This window comes from Salmo trutta, chromosome 4 (assembly GCF_901001165.1).
Source record: "Salmo trutta chromosome 4, fSalTru1.1, whole genome shotgun sequence".
Classification (NCBI taxonomy): Eukaryota; Metazoa; Chordata; class Actinopteri; order Salmoniformes; family Salmonidae; genus Salmo; species Salmo trutta.
Window position 1 is genome coordinate 54,010,282 of NC_042960.1, and position 21,035 is coordinate 54,031,316.

General features: G+C 44.1%; 1 protein-coding gene across 1 annotated transcript in view; it reads left to right on the forward strand.

Moving 5' to 3' along the window:
• The window catches only part of atp8b3 (ATPase phospholipid transporting 8B3), a 52,042-nt gene extending 37,769 nt beyond the window's left edge, over nt 1-14,273 (forward strand). Inside the window, exons 26-30 of the mRNA XM_029751341.1 lie at nt 12,509-12,592; nt 12,730-12,954; nt 13,086-13,224; nt 13,339-13,469; nt 13,643-14,273. Of these exons, the coding sequence (XP_029607201.1) occupies nt 12,509-12,592; nt 12,730-12,954; nt 13,086-13,224; nt 13,339-13,469; nt 13,643-13,897 (834 nt within the window). The 3' untranslated portion in view covers nt 13,898-14,273. The remainder of the gene's footprint in view (nt 1-12,508; nt 12,593-12,729; nt 12,955-13,085; nt 13,225-13,338; nt 13,470-13,642) is intronic.
• The last annotated feature ends 6,762 nt before the right edge of the window (nt 14,274-21,035 follow it).

Below are 21,035 nucleotides of genomic sequence, written 5' to 3' on the forward strand. Positions count from 1 at the left end.
GATGGCGAGATCATGGAATGGGCAGTCCTTCCCCGGGAGGAAGAGCAGCTCCGTCTTGCCGACGTTCAGCTTGAGGTGGTGATCCGTCATCCACACTGATATGTCTGCCAGACATGCAGAGATGCAATTCGCCACCTGGTTATCAGAAGGGGGAAAGGAGAAGATTAATTGTGTGTCGTCTGCATAGCAATGATTGGAGAGACCATGTGAGGATATGACAGAGCCAAGTGACTTGGTGTATAGCGAGAATAGGAGAGGGCCTAGAACAGAGCCCTGGGGGACACCAGTGGTGAGAGCACGTGGTGCGGAGACAGATTCTCGCCACGCCACCTGGTAGGAGCGACCTGTCAGGTAGGACGCAATCCAAGCGTGGGCCGCGCTGGAGATGCCCAACTCGGAGAGGGTGGAGAGGAGGATCTGATGGTTCACAGTATCAAAGGCAGCAGATAGGTCTAGAAGGATGAGAGCAGAGGAGAGAGAGTTAGCTTTAGCAGTGCGGAGAGCCTCCGTGACACAGAGAAGAGCAGTCTCAGTTGAATGCCCAGTCTTGAAACCTGACTGATTAGGATCAAGAAGGTCATTCTGAGAGAGATAGCAGGAGAGCTGGCCAAGGACGGCACGTTCAAGAGTTTTGGAGAGAAAAGAAAGAAGGGATACTGGTCTGTAGTTGTTGACATCGGAGGGATCGAGTGTAGGTTTTTTCAGAAGGGGTGCAACTCTCGCTCTCTTGAAGACGGAAGGGACGTAGCCAGCGGTCAAGGATGAGTTGATGAGCGAGGTGAGGTAGGGGAGAAGGTCTCCGGAAATGGTCTGGAGAAGAGAGGAGGGGATAGGGTCAAGTGGGCAGGTTGTTGGGCGGCCGGCCGTCACAAGACGCGAGATTTCATCTGGAGAGAGAGGGTCAAAGCACAGGGTAGGGCAGTGTGAGCAGGACCAGCGGTGTCGTTTGACTTAGCAAACGAGGATCGGATATCGTCAACCTTCTTTTCAAAATGGTTGACGAAGTCATCCGCAGAGAGGGAGGAGGGGGGGGGGGGGGAGGAGGATTCAGGAGGGAGGAGAAGGTAGCAAAGAGCTTCCTAGGGTTAGAGGCAGATGCTTGGAATTTAGAGTGGTAGAAAGTGGCTTTAGCAGCAGAGACAGAAGAGGAGAATGTAGAGAGGAGGGAGTGAAAGGATGCCAGGTCCGCAGGGAGGTGAGTTTTCCTCCATTTCCGCTCGGCTGCCCGGAGTCCTGTTCTGTGAGCTCGCAGTGAGTCGTCGAGCCACGGGGCAGGAGGGGAGGACCAAGCCGGCCTGGAGGATAGGGGACAGAGAAAATCAAAGGATGCAGAAAGGGAGGAGAGGAGGGTTGAGGAGGCAGAATCAGGAGATAGGTTGGAGAAGGTTTGAGCAGAGGGAAGAGATGATAGGATGGAAGAGGAGAGAGTAGCGGGAGAGAGAGAGCGAAGGTTGGGACGGCGCAATACCATCCGAGTAGGGGCAGAGTGAGAAGTGTTGGATGAGAGCGAGAGGGAAAAGGATACAAGGTAGTGGTCGGAGACTTGGAGGGGAGTTGCAATGAGATTAGTGGAAGAACAGCATCTAGTAAAGATGAGGTCAAGCGTATTGCCTGCCTTGTGAGTAGGGGGGGAAGGTGAGAGGGTGAGGTCAAAAGAGGAGAGGAGTGGAAAGAAGGAGGCAGAGAGGAATGAGTCAAAGGTAGACGTGGGGAGGTTAAAGTCACCCAGAACTGTGAGAGGTGAGCCATCCTCAGGAAAGGAACTTATCAAGGCGTCAAGCTCATTGATGAACTCTCCAAGGGAACCTGGAGGGCGATAAATGATAAGGATGTTAAGCTTGAAAGGGCTGGTAACTGTGACAGCATGGAATTCAAATGAGGAGATAGACAGATGGGTCAGGGGAGAAAGAGAGAATGTCCACTTGGGAGAGATGAGGATTCCAGTGCCACCACCCCGCTGGCTCGATGCTCTAGGGGTATGCGAGAACACGTGGGCAGACGAGGAGAGAGCAGTAGGAGTAGCAGTGTTATCTGTGGTAATCCATGTTTCCGTCAGCGCCAGGAAGTCTAGGGACTGGAGGGTAGCATAGGCTGAGATGAACTCAGCCTTGTTGGCCGCAGACCGGCAGTTCCAGAGGCTGCCGGAGACCTGGAACTCCACGTGGGTCGTGCGCGCTGGGACCACCAGGTTAGAGTGGCAGCGGCCACGCGGTGTGAAGCGTTTGTATGGCTTGTGCAGAGGGGAGAGAACAGGGATAGACAGACACATAGTTGACAAGCTACAGAAGAGGCTACGCTAATGCAAAGGAGATTGGAATGACAAGTGGACTACACGTCTCGAATGTTCATATATGTAGTGAAGTAAAAGTACAAATTGTCAAAAATATAAATATTATAGTTAAGTACAGATACCCTTAAAAACTTCTTAAGTAGTACTTTAGAGTATTTTTATTTAAGTACTTTACACCACTGCAAAAAAAAACATATTAATATAGAGAACCAGTATATAAAGGTATAATCATAATGAAACATAAGAAAAGGTGAAGACGAAGAAGACAGAATCACTTTCCTTAAATGTATCCATAATGGAAAGAAAATTGCCTTCATTAATATGTACGCTCCAAATTCATATTTTTATTCTCTCAACAGCATATTATTAGAAATAACTTAATTCCATCTGGTTATTAGGACTTGAATGACATTTTGGACATGTGGGACAAATCTATACTGGAACAAAATATAAACGCAACATGTAAAGTGTTGGTCCCATGTTTCATGAGCTGAAATTAATGATCCAACAAATTTGTTTACATCCCTGTTAGTGATCATTTCTTCTTTGCAAAGATAATCCATCCACCTGACATGTGTGGCATATCAAGAAGCTGATTAAACAGCATGATAATTACACAGGTTTACCTTGTGCTGGGGACAATAAAAGGCCACTCTTAAATGTGCAGTTTTGTCACACAACACAATGCCACACGTCTTAATTTTGAGGGAGCACACAGTTGACATGCTGACTGCAGGAATGTACACCAGAGCTGTTGCCAGAGAATTTAATGTTAATTTCTCTACCATAAGCCGCTTCCAACTTTGTTTTAGAGAATTTGGCACAATGTCCAACTGGCCTCACAGCCGCAGACCATGTGTAACCACGCCAGCCCAAGACCTCCAAACCCGGCTTCGTTCCCTGCGGGATTATCTGAGATAGCCACCCGGACAGCTGATAAAACTGAGGACAATTTATTTGTATTCATTATCGATCCCCATTAGCTGCTGCCAAGGGATCAGCTACTCTTCCTGGGGTCCAGTAAAATTAAGGCAATTTTACAATTTTAAAAACATTACAATACATTCACAACAGATTTCACAACATATTAAGTGTGTGTCCTCAGGCCCCAACTCTACTACCACGTATCTAGAACACAAAATCCATGTGACGGGTGTGTATAGTGCCTATGTTATCGTGTGTATGTATGCATGTGTCTGTGCCTATGTTTGTGTTAATTCACAGTCCATAAGGTGAATTTTACTGCTTGCATGAGTTACTTGATGTGGAATATAGTTCCATGTAGTCATGGCTCTATGTAGTACTGTGTGCCTCCCATAGTCTGTTCTGCCACCTCTGGTGGCATGTCTTGTGGGGTATGCATGGGTGTCCGAGCTGTGTGCTAGTAGTTCAAACAGACAGCTCAGTGCATTCAACATGTCAATACCTCTCACAAATACAAGTAATGATGAAGTCAATCTCTCCTCCACTTTGAGCGAGGAGAGATTGGCATGCATATTATTAATGTTAGCTCTCTGTGTACATCTAAGACCCAGCCGTGCTGCCCTGTTCTGAGCCAATTTCAATTTTCCTAAGTCCCTCTTTGTGGCACCTGACCACATGACTGAACAGTAGTCCAGGTGCGACAAAACTAGGGCCTGTAGGACCTGCCTTGTTCATAGTGTTGCTAAGAAGGAAGAGCAGCACTTTATCATGGACAAACTTCTCCCCATCTTAGCTACTGTTGTATCAATATGTTTTGACCATGACAGTTTACAATCCAGGGTTACTCCAAGCAGTTTAGTCACCTCAACTTGCTCAATTTCCACATTATTCATTATATGATTTAGTTGAGGTTTAGGGTTTAGTGAATGATTTGTCCCAAATACAATGCTTTTTTTTTTTTTTACTTTTTCTTTGCCACCCATTCTGAAACTAACTGTACCTCTTTGTTAAGTGTTTCAGTCATTTCAGTCGCTATAGTAACTGACGTGTATAGTGTTGAGTCATCCGCATATGTTTTTTCCCAGCAGTAGACTGATCAATAATGTCAAATGCCACACTGAACAGCCACCACAATCTTTATGTCTATATTGTTTGTAATGAATCCCTTTAATGGGTAAAAATTATTTTTATTGGCTGGGCCTGGCTCCCCAGTGGGTGGGCCTGGCTCCCAAATGGGTGGGCCTACGCCCTCCCAGGCCTACCCATGGCTGCACCCCTGCCCAGTCATGTGAAATCCATAGATGAGGGTATATTGAATGTATTTCAATTGACTGATTTACTAACAGTACCAGTCAAAAGTTTGGACACATCTACTAATTCAAGGGTTTTTCTTTATATTTACTATATTCTACATTGTAGAATAATAGTGAAGACATCATATGGAATCATATAGTAACCAAAAAAGTGTTTAACAAATCAAAATACACTACTCAAAAAAATAAAGCGAACACTTAAACAGCACAATGTAACTCCAAGTCAATCACACTTCTGTGAAATCAAACTGTCCACTTAGGAAGCAACACTGATTGACAATACATTTCACATGCTGTTGTGCAAATGGAATAGACAACAGGTGGAAATTATAGGCAATTAGCAAGACACCCCCAATAAAGGAGTGGTTCTGCAGGTGGTGACCACAGACCACTTCTCAGTTCCTATGCTTCCTGGCTGATGTTTTGGTCACTTTTGAATGCTGGCGGTGCTTTCACTCTAGTGGTAGCATGAGACTGAGTCTACAACCCACACAAGTGGCTCAGGTAGTGCAGCTCATCCAGGATGGCACATCAATGCGAGCTGTGGCAAGAAGGTTTGCTGTGTCTGTCAGCGTAGTGTCCAGAGCATGGAGGCGCTACCAGGAGACAGGCCAGTACATCAGGAGACGTGGAGGAGGCCATAGGAGGGCAACAACCCAGCAGCTGGACCGCTACCTCCGCCTTTGTGCAAGGAGGAGCAGGAGGAGCACTGCCAGAGCCCTGCAAAATGACCTCCAGCAGGCCACAAATGTGCATGTGTCTGCTCAAACGATCAGAAACAGACTCCACAGGTGGGGGTTGTGCCCGACGCCTACTGGTGGGGGTTGTGCTTACAGCCCAACACCGTGCAGGACGTTTGGCATTTGTCAGAGAACACCAAGATTGGCAAATTCGCCACTGGCGCCCTGTGCTCTTCACAGATGAAAGCAGGTTCACACTGAGCACATGTGACAGACGTGACAGAGTCTGGAGACGCCGTGGAGAATGTTCTGCTGCCTGCAACATCCTCCAGCATGACCGGTTAAGCGGTGGGTCAGTCATGGTGTGGGGTGGCATTTCTTTGTGTGCTCGCCAGAGGTAGCCTGACTGCCATTAGGTAGCGAGATGAGATCCTCAGACCCCTTGTGAGACTATATGCTGGTGCGGTTGGCCCTGGGTTCCTCCTAATGCAAGACAATGCTAGACCTCATGTGGCTGGAGTGTGTCAGCAGTTCCTGCAAGAGGAAGGCATTGATGCTATGGACTGGCCCGCCCGTTCCCCAGACCTGAATCCAATTGAGCACATCTGGGACATCATGTCCCGCTCCATCCACCAACGCCACGTTGCACCACAGACTGTCCAGGAGTTGGCGGATGCTTTAGTCCAGGTCTGGGAGGAGATCCCTCAGGAGACCATCCGCCACCTCATCAGGAGCATGCCCAGGCATTGTAGGGAGGTCATACAGGCACGTGGAGGCCACACACTACTGAGCCTCATTTTGACTTGTTTTAAGGACATTACATCAAAGTTGGATCAGCCTGTAGTGTGGTTTTCCACTTTAATTTTGAGTGTGACTCCAAATCCAGACCTCCAATGGGTTGATAAATTGGATTTCCATTGATTATTTTTGTGTGATTTTGTTGTCAACACATTCAACTATGTAAAGAAAAAAGTATTTAATAAGATTATTTCATTCATTCAGATCTAGGATGTGTTATTTTAGTGTTCCCTTTATTTTTTTGAGCAGTGTGTATAAAATATATGTTATATTTCAGATTCTTTACAGCAGCCACCCTTTGCCTTGATAACAGCTTTGCACACTCTTGGCATTCTCTCAACCAGCATCACCTGGAATGCTTTTCCAACAGAAAAAATATATATTTAGATTAGTTTAACACTTTTTTGGTTATTATATGATTCCATATGTGTTATTTCATACTTTTGATGTCTACAATGTAGAAAATCATAAAAATAAAGAAAAACCCTTGAATGAGTAGGTGTGTCCGAACATTTGACTGATACTGTACAGTTGAAGTCGGATGTTTACATACACGTAGGTTGGAGTCATTAAAACTTGTTTTTCAACCCCTCCACGAATTTCTTGTTAACAAAGTATAGTTTTGGCAAGTCGGTTAGGACATCTATTTTTTCCATGACACAAGTAATATTTCCAACAATTGTTTACAGACAGATTATTTCAATTATAATTCACTGTATCACAATTCCAGTGGGTCAGAAGTTTACATACTAAGTTCACTGTGCCTTTAAACAGCCTGGAATATTCCAGAAAATTATGTCACGGCTTTGGAAGCTTCTGACAGGCTAATTGACATCATTTGAGTCAATTGGAGGTGTACCTGTGGGTGTATTTCAAGGCCTATCTTCAAACTCAGTGCCTCTTTGCTTGACATCATGAGAAAGTCAAAAGAAATCAGCCAAGACCTCAGAAAAAATATTGTAGACTTGCACAAGTCTGGTTCATCCTTGGGAGCAATTTCCAAACGCCTGAAGGTACCACGTTCATCTGTACAAACAATAGTATGCAAGTATTAACACCATGGGACCACACAGACGTCATACCGATCAGGAAGGAGACGCGTTCTGTCTCCTAGAGATGAACGTACTTTGGTGTGAAAAGTGCAAATCAATCCCAGAACAACAGCAATGGACCTTGTGAAGATGCTGGAGGAAAGTACGAAAATATCTATATCCATAGTAAAACAAGTCCTATATCGACATAACCTGAAAGGCCACTCAACAAAGAAGAAGGCGCTGCTCCAAAACCGCCATAAAAAAGCCAGACAACGGTTTGCAACTGCACATGGGGACAAAGACCATACTTTTTGAAGGAATGTCCTCTGGTCTGATGAAACAAAAATAGAACTGTTTGGCCATAATGACCATCGTTATGTTTGGAGGAAAAAGGGGGAGGCTTGCAAGCCAAAGAACACATCACAACTGTGAAGCACAGGGGTGCCAGCATCATGTTGTGGGGATGCTTTGCAGCAGGAGGGACTGGTGCACTTCACAAAATAGATGGCATTATGAGGAAGGAAAATTATATGGATATATAAAAGCAACAGCTCAAGACATCAGTCAGGGAGTTAAAGCTTGGTCGCAAATGGGTCTTCCAAATCGACATTGACCCCAAGCATACTTCTAAAGTTGTGGCAAAATGGCTTAAGGACAACAAAGTCTCTGATTGTAAATCCACACCAGGCCTGACTAAGTCCTTTCCCTCAAATCTACTGATCATTTAATCTCATTATACGCAAATTATACTTTACCATATCTAGACAATGTATATCAATCGCTACCAAACGCATTGAAGATCATAGATAAATTTATCGTAATCTCAAGTTATAAAATTGGCTCCTCAGAAGAGGCTCCTCAGAAGAGGAAGGGGAGGACCATCCTCCTCAGTGAATTTCATGAACATAAAAATAGTGCAACATTAAAAAAGTTTGCCTTTTTAGATAAAAATAGAGTAAATATATTCACGTCACCAAATAATTGATTAAAACACACTGTTTTGCAAGATCTACAGTAGCCTCTGTAGGGTAGCACCATGATGTAGCCATAGGACAGCTAGCTTCTGTCCTCCTCTAGATACATTTATTTCAATATAAAACCTAGGCGGCTCATGGTTCTCACCCCCTTCCATTGACTTACACAGTAATTATGACAACTTCCGGAGGACGTCCTCCAACCTGTCAGAGCTCTTGCAGCATGAACTGACATGTCATCCACCCTATCAAAGTATCAGATAATTTATCTAGTACTGAAAGCATAAGCTACAGCTAGCTAGCACTGCAGCAAATAAAATGTGCTGAGTAGTTGACTCAAAGAGAGAGAAAGATAATAGTTGAACAGTTTTGAACCAATTAATTTCTTCCAAAATTAAGGACAAGCAAAAAAAGAGAGAGTGAGAGAGAGAGAAAGAGAGAGAGAGAGAGAGAGAGAGAGAGAGAGAGAGAGAGAGAGAGGGAGAGCTAGCTATATTTCCTAGTAAAACATTTTTCACTTTCACTTTCACTTAGCTAATGCAGCTAGTTAGTTTAGCCTACTCAAACACCCGGTTCAAACAGAGAGGGATGCTATGTTAGCTAGCTGGCTATGGCTATCCAACACTGGAAAAAGATGGCACCGACAGACATGGCAGCTCTGCTTCCAGCTCCTAAGCAACTTTGCAGTATTTAATTTTTTTGGTGTATTATTTCTTACATTATTACCCCAGAAAGTTTTTTGTGCTATTAGATACAGCTGGAAATAACTTTTGGATATCAGAGTGGTGGTAACTCACCTACATTACGACCAGGAATACGACTTTTCCGAATTGGATCCTTTGTTCGAACACTCCATGGCAATTTAACTTATCCCAGAGGCTGCTCTAAGACGCCACCGGTGGAGAAGAGGTATTCGGAGTGTACTTCTAGTCTGACTCAGGAGGCGTGCACACCATCCACCGCTTCTGAGTATATTACTGGCTAAAGTTCAGTCTCCAGACAATAAAGTAGACAAGCTCAAGGCGAGGATCTCCTTCCAGAGAGACATCAGGGACTGTAACATACTCTGTTTCACAGAATCATGGCTCTCTCCGGATATACTGTCCCCGTCCATACAGCCAGCTGGGTTCTCAGTACAAGTCCTTTTGTTCACCCGACCTAGAATATCTCACAATCAAATGCCGACCGTATTACCTCCCAAGGGAATTCTTTGGTTATAGTCACAGCTGTGTAGATTCCCCCTCAAGCCGATACCACGACAGCCCTCAAGGAACTACACTGGACTTTGTGCAAACTGGAAACCAGATATCCTGAGGCCGCATTTATTGTAGCTGGGGAATTTTAACAAAGCAAATTTGAGGAAAACGCTACCGAAGTTCTATCAACAAATTGACTGTAGTACTTGCGCTGCTGAAACACTTGACCACTACCTTCAAGACCCTCCCCCGCCCTCCCTTCAGCAAATCAGATCATGAATCTATTTTGCTCATCCCTTCCTATAGGCACAAAACTCAAACAGGAAGTACCCGTGCTTAGGTCTATTCAACGCTGGTCTGACAAATTGGAATCCATGCTTCAAGATTGTTTTGATCACGCGGTCTGGGAAGTGTTTCGGATAGCCTCTGAGAATAACATCAACGTATATACTGACATGGTGATTGACTTCATCATTTCCCACTGTGACTATTAAAACCTACCCAAATCGTAAACCGTGGATAGATGGCAGCATTCGCACAAAACTGAAAGCGCGAACCACCGCATTTAACTATGGCAAGGTGACTAGGAATATGGTTGAATACAAACAGTGTAGTTATTCCCTCTATAAGGTAATCAAACTGGCAAAACGTCAGTACAGAGACAAAGTGGAGTCGCCGAAGACGTATGTGGCAGGGTCTACAGACAATCACAGATTGCAAAGGGAAAACCAGCCACGTCACGAACACCGACGTCTTGCTCCCGGACAAGCTAAACACCTTCTTCGTCCTCTTTGAGGATAACACAGTGCCACGCATGGCCCGCTCCCAAGGACTGTGGGCTATTGTTCTCCATGGCTGATGAGTGTAAGATATTTAGACGTGTTAACCCTCGCAAGGCTGCTGACCCAGACGTTATCCCTAGCCGCGTCCTCAGAGCATGCGCAGACCAGCTGGCTGGAGTGTTTACGGACATATTCAATCTCTCCCCATTCCAGTCTGCTGTCCCCACTTGCTTCAAGATGGCCACAGTTGTTCCTGTAGCCGAGAAAGCAAAGGTAACTGAACTAAATGACCATCGCCCCTTAGCACTCACCTCTGTCATCAGGAAGTGCTTTGACAGGGTAATTAAGGATCATATCACCTCTCCCTTACCTGACACCCTAGACGCACTTCAATTTGCATACCACCCCAATAGATCCACAGACGATGTGATCGCCATCGCACTGCACACTGCCCTATCCCATCTGGACAAGAGGAATACCTATGTAAGAATGCTGTTCATTGACTATAGCTTAGCCTTCAACACCAGGTGTTGAAGGTAGGAAACAACACCTTCACTTCGCTGATCCTCAACACAGGGGCCCCACAAGGGTGCGTGCTCAGCCCCCTCCTGTTCTCCGTGTTCACCCACGACTGTGTGGCCACGCATGCCTCCAACTCAATCATCAAGTTTGCAGACGACACAACAGTTGTAGGCCTGATTACCAACAATGACGACACAGCCGACAGGAAGGAGGTGAGGGCCCTGGTGGATTGGTGCCAAGAAAATAACCTCTCCCTCAACGTTAATAAAACGAAGGAGCTTAAACGTACATGAGTTTGGGGATAACGGGGATTAACATACATGAATTTGTCCAATAGAAACTCTTGTTTGCAACTATTGGACTAATGATTACACCCTAGATCAGCTAGATGCAGTCAAGAGCGCAAGGCGGTATTGAATTTGTCACTGTCTGTCACCTTGATTACTCACAATTCTCTCGACCTGTGCACCTACGTAGTAGTCTTTCATTCATAGGCTAGATTGTAACAACCTCATGATGGGTACAGAAAGCATTTAAGACTGATGTAGTAGCCTAAACCTATGTATGTTACATTGAGCTGGGTGAATGGAATATGAATGACAGTCATCCAATATGCTGTAATAGAAATAAGGCCATGTTCATTAAAAAAATTATAATTCTCCCTCATCTTAAACGGCACCGACCGCCACTGGTCTCTACTCATGGAATCCCAGTCGTTTCCCATTTTAAATATTTGGGAGTGGATATTTTTCCTTCCTTGGATAAAACCATTGTCAGAAACCTTAACAGAACGCTCAAATCAATTCAATCCAACCTCAGTAGATGGAATAACATTCCAGTTGCTTTAACCGGCAGAATAAATATTATTGAAATTAATACATTGCCCTGGCTGAATTTCTGTAGTTCAATGCTTCCCATGGCTTCCCCTTCTGGCTATTGAAAAACAATGTAACTGGTAATCAAGGTAATCAAAATGGCATGCCCATACTCCAATATTTCACAATAATGCCTTATGGAGGGGAGTCTTTTACATCCCAACCAACGGTCCAAATGTGGAAACCGTACCCTTGACAATATCATGTACAGTAATGGTTTGAGAACATTCCAAGATTTGAAAGATACATACACATTACCAGGCAACTCCTTTCTTCTATATTTACAACTTAGGTCAACTATCCTGGCCTATGGAGTCCCTCAGGAACTCCCGAACCATCCAATTATGGAATTTATAAATAAATTATCAACTTTTGGAAAGCTCATATTCTGAGCCAGCCATTAAAAAGTCTGGTCCACAGATCTGACTGAATCTGAACGACCGTTTAACTGGAACAGAATATGGAAAAATATGACCTTGGCATCGGTAATCTAAACCAATTTATACATTTTAAGTTTGTTCACAGACTGTATTTAACACCAAGGAAATGTTTTATGATTAAATTGGCCCCAACTCCCACCTCTTCACTGTGTCCCCTAAATCAGGTAAGCATTTTCCTTCATATGATGTGGGAGTACCCTGCAGTTAAATGCTTCTGGGCCAAAGTTACAAAATTCATTTAGAAGTGCTTGAATGTAAATATTCATGCTTTGCATCTATTATGTTACATAACGATGATAGCTCCTTGAGTCTCTCAATCAATCAGAGACTGTTACTGCTGGCTGTTGGCTGGGGTTGGGGGAATGGGTTGGGATGGGAGGTCCTCTTCTTTTTTTGTTTTCTTTTCCTGTTTATACTTGATTTATTATTAATTAAACAAAACATATGATCATTTGTAATGTTTTTATTTTATGTTCTCTTCTTTTTCTCTTCTTCTTTGGAGTGGCAGCCCAGGTACAATGTATAAATAATGAATATAAAATATATGGAATATGAAATTATATGAATGTAAATACCTGTAACCCCCCCCCCAGAAATACCCCCAAAATCATATAATGGAACTGCAACCTTTTTTAAAAGAGCCCAATGTTTTAGCCATTTTATGTGCTGTTTTCTTCCAGTCTCTGTATGAGAATTGGTTCATCATCCTGTACACTGTGTTCTACACCGCAATGCCAGTAGAATGCCTGGGCATTTTTGAGCAGGTAAGAGAAAAGAGAAAGGCATCTTTGTAAAAAGGTGTGAAATCCCAAGGGGCCCAGAGTTTCTGTTTTACTCCATGTGGCCATGGACACACTCTTGACCCTTACCATACTGTTGTTTGATCTCCTCTCTCCTATAGGATGTGAGTGCAGAGTGCAGTCTGAGCTGGCCGGAGCTCTACAAGGTTGGCCAGAGACACGAGCTGTTCAACACCTGGCTGCTGGCTGCCACCCTGCTCCATGCCCTCTACACCTCTCTGGTCCTCTTCTTCATGCCCCTGGGGGTCTTCTACAACTCTGCCCTGGACTACCAGACCATGGCCGTCACTGTCAGCATAGCATTGTTGTTCTCTGCCACCATTGAGGTTAGAAGGGTTAGAGGTCATGGAACGGACGTAAACAGAGTTCTATGGAGTTGCACATCACTGGTGAATATCGTTGATGATTGTGATACATGTATTGACATGGACATTGTGTGTTGGTTTGTGTGTCTCAGATCATTCTCCTGACCAGACACTGGACTAAGTGGAGTGTGGCTGCGATGTGTGTCAGCTTTGGCCTGTTCTTTGTGTGTACGCCTATCACTCACAGTCCCAAGCTATTTGAGAAGTCCCCAATAGACTACTACTTCCCTGGTACACACCTCACTTCTACCACTGTCTTAACATTGATATTTTATACTGTCTTGAACTGACTATGTGTGTGGTAATATTGAGGTGGTTGGGTGTGTCTGTCTGTGGTCTGATCAGGTGTGTCTCAGAATGCCTTCCCCAGCCCGGTGGTGTGGTTCACAGCCCTGCTGACAGCCTGGACTGCTGTCCTACCCTCCTTTACCATCCACACCCTCAACATCATCCTCACTAACCCAGACAAACATAGGGTGAGACTGCCATAGACTGTGTGTGTGTGTGTGTGTGTGTGTGTGTGTGTGTGTGTGTGTGTGTGTGTGTGTGTGTGTGTGTGTGTGTGCGCGCGCTTGCATGTGGAATGGCCATGTTACATTACCCACAGTGGAGAGAAGTCATGTTTGACCTGTTCTCTGATTTCCCCCAGGTTCACATCACCAAGCATAGGCCTATAGAGCTGCAGAAGTCTGGCTTCAGGAGAGGAGACTCCCACCGCCGCTCCTCCTACGCCATGTCTCAGGGCCGAGGCATCGGCCGTCTCATCACTTCTGGAGCTAGTCGCCGTATCACAGCTCCCCCAGTGGACAGGAGGGGAACTTTAGGTGAAAATGTCACACTAGCAGGCCAAACACAGAGCGATGATGCTCCGAAGAATATTACTGAAAATGGTTCATCCAAATAGATGGAAATGGGATTGATAATGTGTGTAGGTCCCTCCACAACTACAAGAATAATGTATTTTCTACAGCAGTAAAAACATTGCAAATAGGGCCTGTCTATAGGGTCATAGTTTAACCCATGATTTAGCCCTGGTAGTTCAGCACCTTGGACAGCAGAACCCAGACCGTGGTGTAACTGTTCAAACAATGGTTGGATGATATGGGAGTGGTTTGTGAGGATGGCATACAGATGTACAATCTTAATTTGATCACCCTGTTGCAGGAGATACACTACATTACCAAACGTCAGTGGACTCCTGCTTGTCGAACATTTAATTCCAAAATCATGGGCATTAATATAGAGTTGGTTCCCCTGCTGCTGCTATAACAGCTTCCACTCTTCTGGGAAGGCTTTCCATTAGATGTTGGAACATTGCCAGTCAAGTTCTTCCACACCGATCTCAACAAACCATTTCTGTATGGACCTCGATTTGTGTACGAGGACATTGTCATGCTGAAACAAGAAAGGGCCTTCCCCAAACTGTTGCCAAAAAGTCCGATGGACATAATCGTCTACAATGTAATTGTATGCTGTAGCGTTAAGATTTCCCTTTACTGGAACTAAGGGGCCTAGACCGAACCATGAAAAACAGCCCCAGACCATTATTGCTCCTCCACCAAACCTTACAGTTGGCACTGTGCATTTGGGCAGGTGGCGTTCTCCTGGCATCCCCCAAACCCTGATTCATCTACTGGACTGCCAGATGGTGACGTGTGACTCATCACTCCAGAGAACGCGTTTTCAATGCTCCAGAGTCCAATGGCGGCGAGCTTTACACCACTCCAGCCGACGCTTGGCATTGCGCAAGGTGATCTTAGGCTTGTGTGCGGCTGCTCGGCCATGGAAACCCATTTCGTGCAGCTCTCGACTAACAGTTTTGTGCTGACATTGCTTCCAGAGGCAGTTTGGAATTTGGTAATGAATGTTGCATTTGCACGCGCTTCAGCACTCGATGGTCCGTTCTGTGAGCTTGTGTGACCTACCACTTTGTGACTGAGCCGTTGTTGCTCCTAGACGTTTCCACTTCACAATAACAGTACTTACAGTTGACCATGGCAACTTTATCAGGGCAGAAATTTGACAAACTAACTTGTTAGAAAGGTGGCATCCTATGATGGTGCCACGTTGAAAGTCACTGAGATCTTCAGTAAGGCCATTCTACTGCCAATGTCTGTCTATGGTGCTTGCATGGCTGTGTGCTCGATTTTATACACCTGTCAGCAACGGGTGTGGCTGAAATAGCCGAATCCACTAATTTGAAGGTATATGCACATATTTTTTATATATACAGTAGTGCATTTCCTGTAATGCTGAAAATGCATAACTTGTAGTGTATTTGAGGTTTAAAAAGGCTTCTGAAGTTTGTCATTTACCTTACGAAATATGTATCAACTCCTACAAAAATTTCCAATAATTATATAATCCACATAATAATTCACATTTCCTGTTGTTGCAGGATTATTTTCCTGCTGTGAAAACTGTCTCAAATTGAAATCCTACATTTGTATATTTTTCTGTTCTCTTTTCTATGCATTTTTTGTAAATAAATGATATTTGACACCTTATTGGTTTAAAATCATATTTTTATTTCAGCAGTCACCTACATTGTTAAAATAGATCAATTCAATACACCTTGGGATGCATAGTAATTGAGAGAAGATTGTTTGGATTTGCAACATACTGTAGGATGTGTGTGCCCCATGTTTTGGGGTATACATGTGTGCATTTGCCCATAGAACATTACATCCTTTCAAGAGCAAAAAAACAAACCAAACTGAGACAGCACAGATGTTTTACAATTGTTTATTTGTTAATTTGTTTCAAAACACGCAATTTACCCATATTATCCTTTTTAAGTTCTTATTTTCTCTAACGGTTATTACTCAGATTTTTTTTCCTTCTCGAAAGTATCCACTAAAGCTAAATAAAAAGTTATCCACAGGCTCTCCTGCTTCTGCAGTAGGAGGAGGGACAAGAGGCTCTCAGTGTGTTGGGCCTTCAACATCCTGCAGGACGCACAGGTGTGTGTGTGTGTGTGTGTGTGTGTGTGTGTGTGTGTGTGTGTGTGTGTGTGTGTGTGTGTGTGTGTGTGTGTGTGTGTGTGTGTGTGTGTGTGTGTGTGTGTGTGTGTGATCTAACAGCAAGGGAGGCATGTTTACATGGCCAGTGTTGGAATCACTCACAGGAAACTAGAGCAGCTTTGAGAGCTGGGCATTGTCTCGGTTCAGTTGTCAGATTGTCATACCTCTGAATTCATCTTTGGGTTTTAGCAAATGCTCTCAATGGGCAGACTGATCTGTAATTCCATGCAGGTGAGTGAGTTTGTGTGTGTGTGTATGTGTACTGTATGTCGCCCTTGCCTTTAAAGAGTGTTCCTTCCATATGGATGTCTCTGCATTGATTGATTGGGACCTTCCTTGCCCCTGAACAGAGACTATACAGTACAACATTGTAACACATTGAACCATGTAGCAAATTGATTTAGTCTACCCACTTGGGCATGGACTCCATTTCATGTCAATGACAGTTTGGGGCCTTTCTAAAAGCTGTAAAAGCACAGTCTGGTACCCACTAGAGAGTCAGTGCTGCAGTGCCTCTCTTCTCCAGGCCCTCTCTACAGTACCCTGAGTGACTGAAGCTGCTAAACCCACTCTGGGGGAAACCGGGAAGGGGGCAGATGTCATGAAATGGAAAGGGTAGGTGGGGGATAGACGTTTGTACACTCTGACCCAGCAGCAATGATTAAGATTGGGGGGTCAGGTGTTTGCATAGTTTTCTGTGCAAAAGCCACCAGCCAGAGCCTCATATCTCTCATGGCTGGTTTCATCAACATTAGATCAGCAGGAGGCCATGTTGGACAGGGGTCAGATGGGAAATGTAGTAACAGCTGTCTTGCATTGCACAGCACTGGATTGTTGGTTGTGTAGTTTGCATTGGGTTAATATATAGACAAGGGGTGTCAGAGTAGGAGTGTCTGGAGGTAAGGGCTGACTGTTTGGTTTGAGTTGTTTGTAATGATGTGTTGTTTGTGATGAGATTGATGATAGGGTGTGGGGTGGTGGGTAGTAGTGGGTAGTGGGAATATTTTTGCAGTCGGCGCAGTACATCTGTAAATGACCCAGAGAGCCTCTTTTCCCGATTTCTCCTTACAACCCCCCCTGCTGGCCTGTCCTCTCTCTTCCTTTTTCTTGTTTTGAAACTGATTGTCTTCTACCATCACAAAGACACTTGGTTCTGATTGATTAACAGGCACCAGAAGAGGGAGAGCACAGTGTGACTGGGGTGTTAACCGGGTCTGACTGCAGGCAGACTGGCAACTTTACATCCCAAAGGAAGATGATGCACATATGCTGTTTGACAGTAGATGAACATTTCTGGTTGGAGGGGTCAGTTGCCAATGTACTGGTTGGTTGGTAAATGTTAGAATTTCGCTTGACAAAGATTGCAAACCAAAGAAAGATCACTTCTTCAGATAAATACAAATGCAGGCACACATACACACACAGACTGAAGAAAAGGATGGCATACAGTACATACAGGCCTGTGGCTTAGTCCCTCTGATTAACTCCAAGGAAACAACCCGGCCTTGGAAAAGCAGGACAGCCACCAACAGGACCATGTTAGTAGCCAGGCTGAGGAATGAGATTGAATGAGATTGATTGGAGAGGAGGGGTGGAACCTCCCCCAGCACACTGCCCCCTACTGTCAGGATTTATACGCATTAAAAAACCATGGGGAGGGGAGAGGGTTGCAACAACACATGCACACAACCAGAGAATCCAACAGTGACAAAAATCTCTAAAAACAAATGCCAAATTCCGACCCCAGCCCGCCCTTTTGCCAAATACCCCCCTCCATCCACCCCAGTCTTTCCCTCCTCCTCTCGCACAAAATCACAGGTCATTCCTGTAGGTTTCTAAACAGTTATACAATATCCATGCAAAATGTTGCACCTCCCTTTCAATAGGAGGTGCTGTTTTCAATATATTAATAACATCAGGAGCACTTGAACACACTTCAAAAGTAACTGTGAAATTGTTTTGGAGAAAAGAGAACAAAATGGCAGAAGAAAGCTTGGGATGAGTAAAAAAACATCTTCCTACGGTTGATATTCAAATGATGCTTTTTTTATCCGATCCAAATCCATGACATTTTTTTTGTCTTTAAAAATACACACCTCAAATAGCTGAGCTAAATATCTATCTGTGTTAAGTAGCTCTTGTAGCCCTCTCTCTCTCTTCCCTTCCTCTTCTAGCATTCTCTCCTGTCTCTTCCTCTTTTTCCACAGAAACATTCACAATGTCTTTACTTTATGAAAACATTAAGTGCATGCCGCAGCAAAACAAACAGGAAACGTAAAAGAAAAATAAGCAAACAAATTAAAAACATTGAACAGTATAAAGCTTCAAGTCACAAGTTCCAAAACTAACTATCATAGAATCATAGAATCATAGTCATTTTTATCATTAGGATGATTATTTTCAGTTAATTACATAAACTTGAAAGGTTTGAGGTATTTCAGAATGAATTGTCAACAGATGCCTACCAAGTCTTAGCTCTGGCCAGGGGGAGAGGTTGATGTGTGAGTAGAGTAGACAGGATGGAGGTGGAGGGAGAGAGAAGTTGTGTCTGTCTATAACTGTAAATGACTGTTCAGGTGCCCCACGCAGCATTAGTGCTTGCACCAAGTGTGGAGGGAGAATGATATACAGTGGTAAGATATTACAACTACATCCTGGCCACTGTTGACTTCTGCCAAGCCCTTTACCTCCTCCCTCTCTGTTACATAAAAATATCTCTGTTGGGAGGAGTGAAGGGACAGAGAACAGAAGAACACCAGGCTAGGAAAACAAGGGCACCCTCTGAGCCCCTCTGACAGCAACTACTATGCAGTAACAAAGTGATTTACGGAATTCAAAGTAACACATTTTTGTCTGAAATAAATAGTGTCTAGAAAATGTTTTCTAGACTTTCTACATGATAAAGTGCTTTTATTCTAGTGTATCAAGATGGAAAGTCAATATGAAAGAAGATGCTGACACAGCCCCCACTCTGTGCCCTTTCTGTCCATCTAACAACAAATTGTGTGTGCGTGTGTGCGTGTGTGCGTGTGCGCGTGCGTGCGTGCGTGTGTGTGTGTGCGTTTGTGCGCGTGTGTGTGTGTGTGTGCGTGCGTGCGTGCGTGTGTGTGTGTGCGTGTGTCCAGAGCAGTCCCACCTGTGGTTGAAGGAAAAAGGCACTCAACTCTATCTGCATGGTAGCCACCTCCTCCTTTGTGGTACAATGCAGCCTGACTGCACTGTACATTTACGGTATGTGTGTGGAGTGTGTGTGTGTTTGTGTGTCAGTGTGTCTGTCTGTAACAACGTTGGGGCAGAGGGGGGTTATTTTTGGTGTGTGTCCCCCGGGTAGCATGGGACTGGCAGGCTGGAGTAATCTTTGGTATTCGTGGCGGTTTCACAAACCACTCAGCTTAGTGAGGTAGCCACATCGGTTCTCACTACAAACAAAGGTCATTTATTCAGCCACGTACATAGAGCTGAATTCTGCCCTTGCTGAACTGTGTACCACAAATCAATTTTTCTCATCGTTCGAGACTTTAAACTCACTGCTTATAGCAAAGCGAGTTTAGAGCCATTCTATCAAACTATCAAAGTGTCTTATCTATTCTGCACAGTTAATCTAACTACATTGTTGGAAATGCTACAGTTGCATTTTAAGACCCCACAGATAACATCCATGTCCTAACTCCCCTTTAACCTTCATCCCTCCCTCCCCATACACACATATAATCAGCAAGGACATGTGGAGGTCATGTTGTGTCCCCTTTTCACAGCCCGTTTTTGGGGCTCAGATTAACGAGGTGCTGAAGTACAGACCGCAGCCCTGACATGTAACGGCATGAAGAATACACCGTCCATCTCCCTGCTTTCTCCTTGTCTTGGGAAATGTCTCCTCTTTGTCAATATTCCAAAAAAACGATGTCCTTCATTGGTCTAGGTCCACACATCCCTCTTTTTTTCTTTTAAAAAGTCCTTTCATTTGTCTTTTTTTGATTTATCAACAAGGTGCCTTACTTATGCACGACAGAGCACAGAAGTAACAAGAGAGAGAAACTTTGTGTCTATGGTACTAATTACCCGCATTAATATTATAGAGTGAAAAAGAGAAAGAGAGGGAAAGAGAGAAAGAGAGAGAAAGAGAGAAAGAGAGGGAAAGAGAGAAAGAGAGAGAAAGGGAGAAAGAGAGGGAAAGAGAGAAAGAGAGAGAAGGAGAAGAGAGGAAAGGGAGAAAGAGAGGGAAAGAGAGAAAGAGAGGGAAAGAGAGAAAGAGAGAGAAAGGGAGAAAGAGAGGGAAGAGGGGGATGGGGGAAGAGGGGGTAGAGAACCAAAGATAGAATGAAAGAGAGAGAGAATTTCCTCTGTTTCAAACATGTGTCCAGTATGTGTTGGTGGATTTGTCTTTACACATATTGTGGTATCTTTGTGGTTTTGAGGTTTGGTATTGTATGCCTTAAAATCTGGTTAACGTTTCGTTTTCTAAAAAAGTAGATTCTAATTCACTTAAAAGTTGATTGTTGGTTGCTATGGTACATACTGCCCATCATTATGAGTAGGGTACACTGTAGCTCTGTGTGAATGCAGTACCATATTCTCTGATTATCATTAAGGCAGTTAGCATTGGCACTAGTTCTTGTAGCATTTGTGACTGTAGTGTGTGATGGCTAGCCACAGATACTAACCATTGTGTGGGAATATCCAGCGGGAAATTTGCTCTTTTCCAAATCTACTGATCATTATTTTTGGTAACAGACAGATAACGCATCTGAACTGGGTGTCATTTCAGATGTTTCAAAACAGGAAACCTTCTCACCATTTTTGCATAAATGATGATGTAAAGCTAAATCTCCGTAGCACCTCAAATGTGTCTGGCTCCATCATTATCCCTCTGTCCACTAAATGAAACTGAGACATATCTCTATATCAGCTGTATGTGTTTCTGTGTGTATCTTTTCAATACCCTAGCGTGTGGGTTGTGACACAAGGCCATCAATTTGCTTGGTGAGTCTTATCAAGGTAACGTATTTGGAGTGTTTGCTA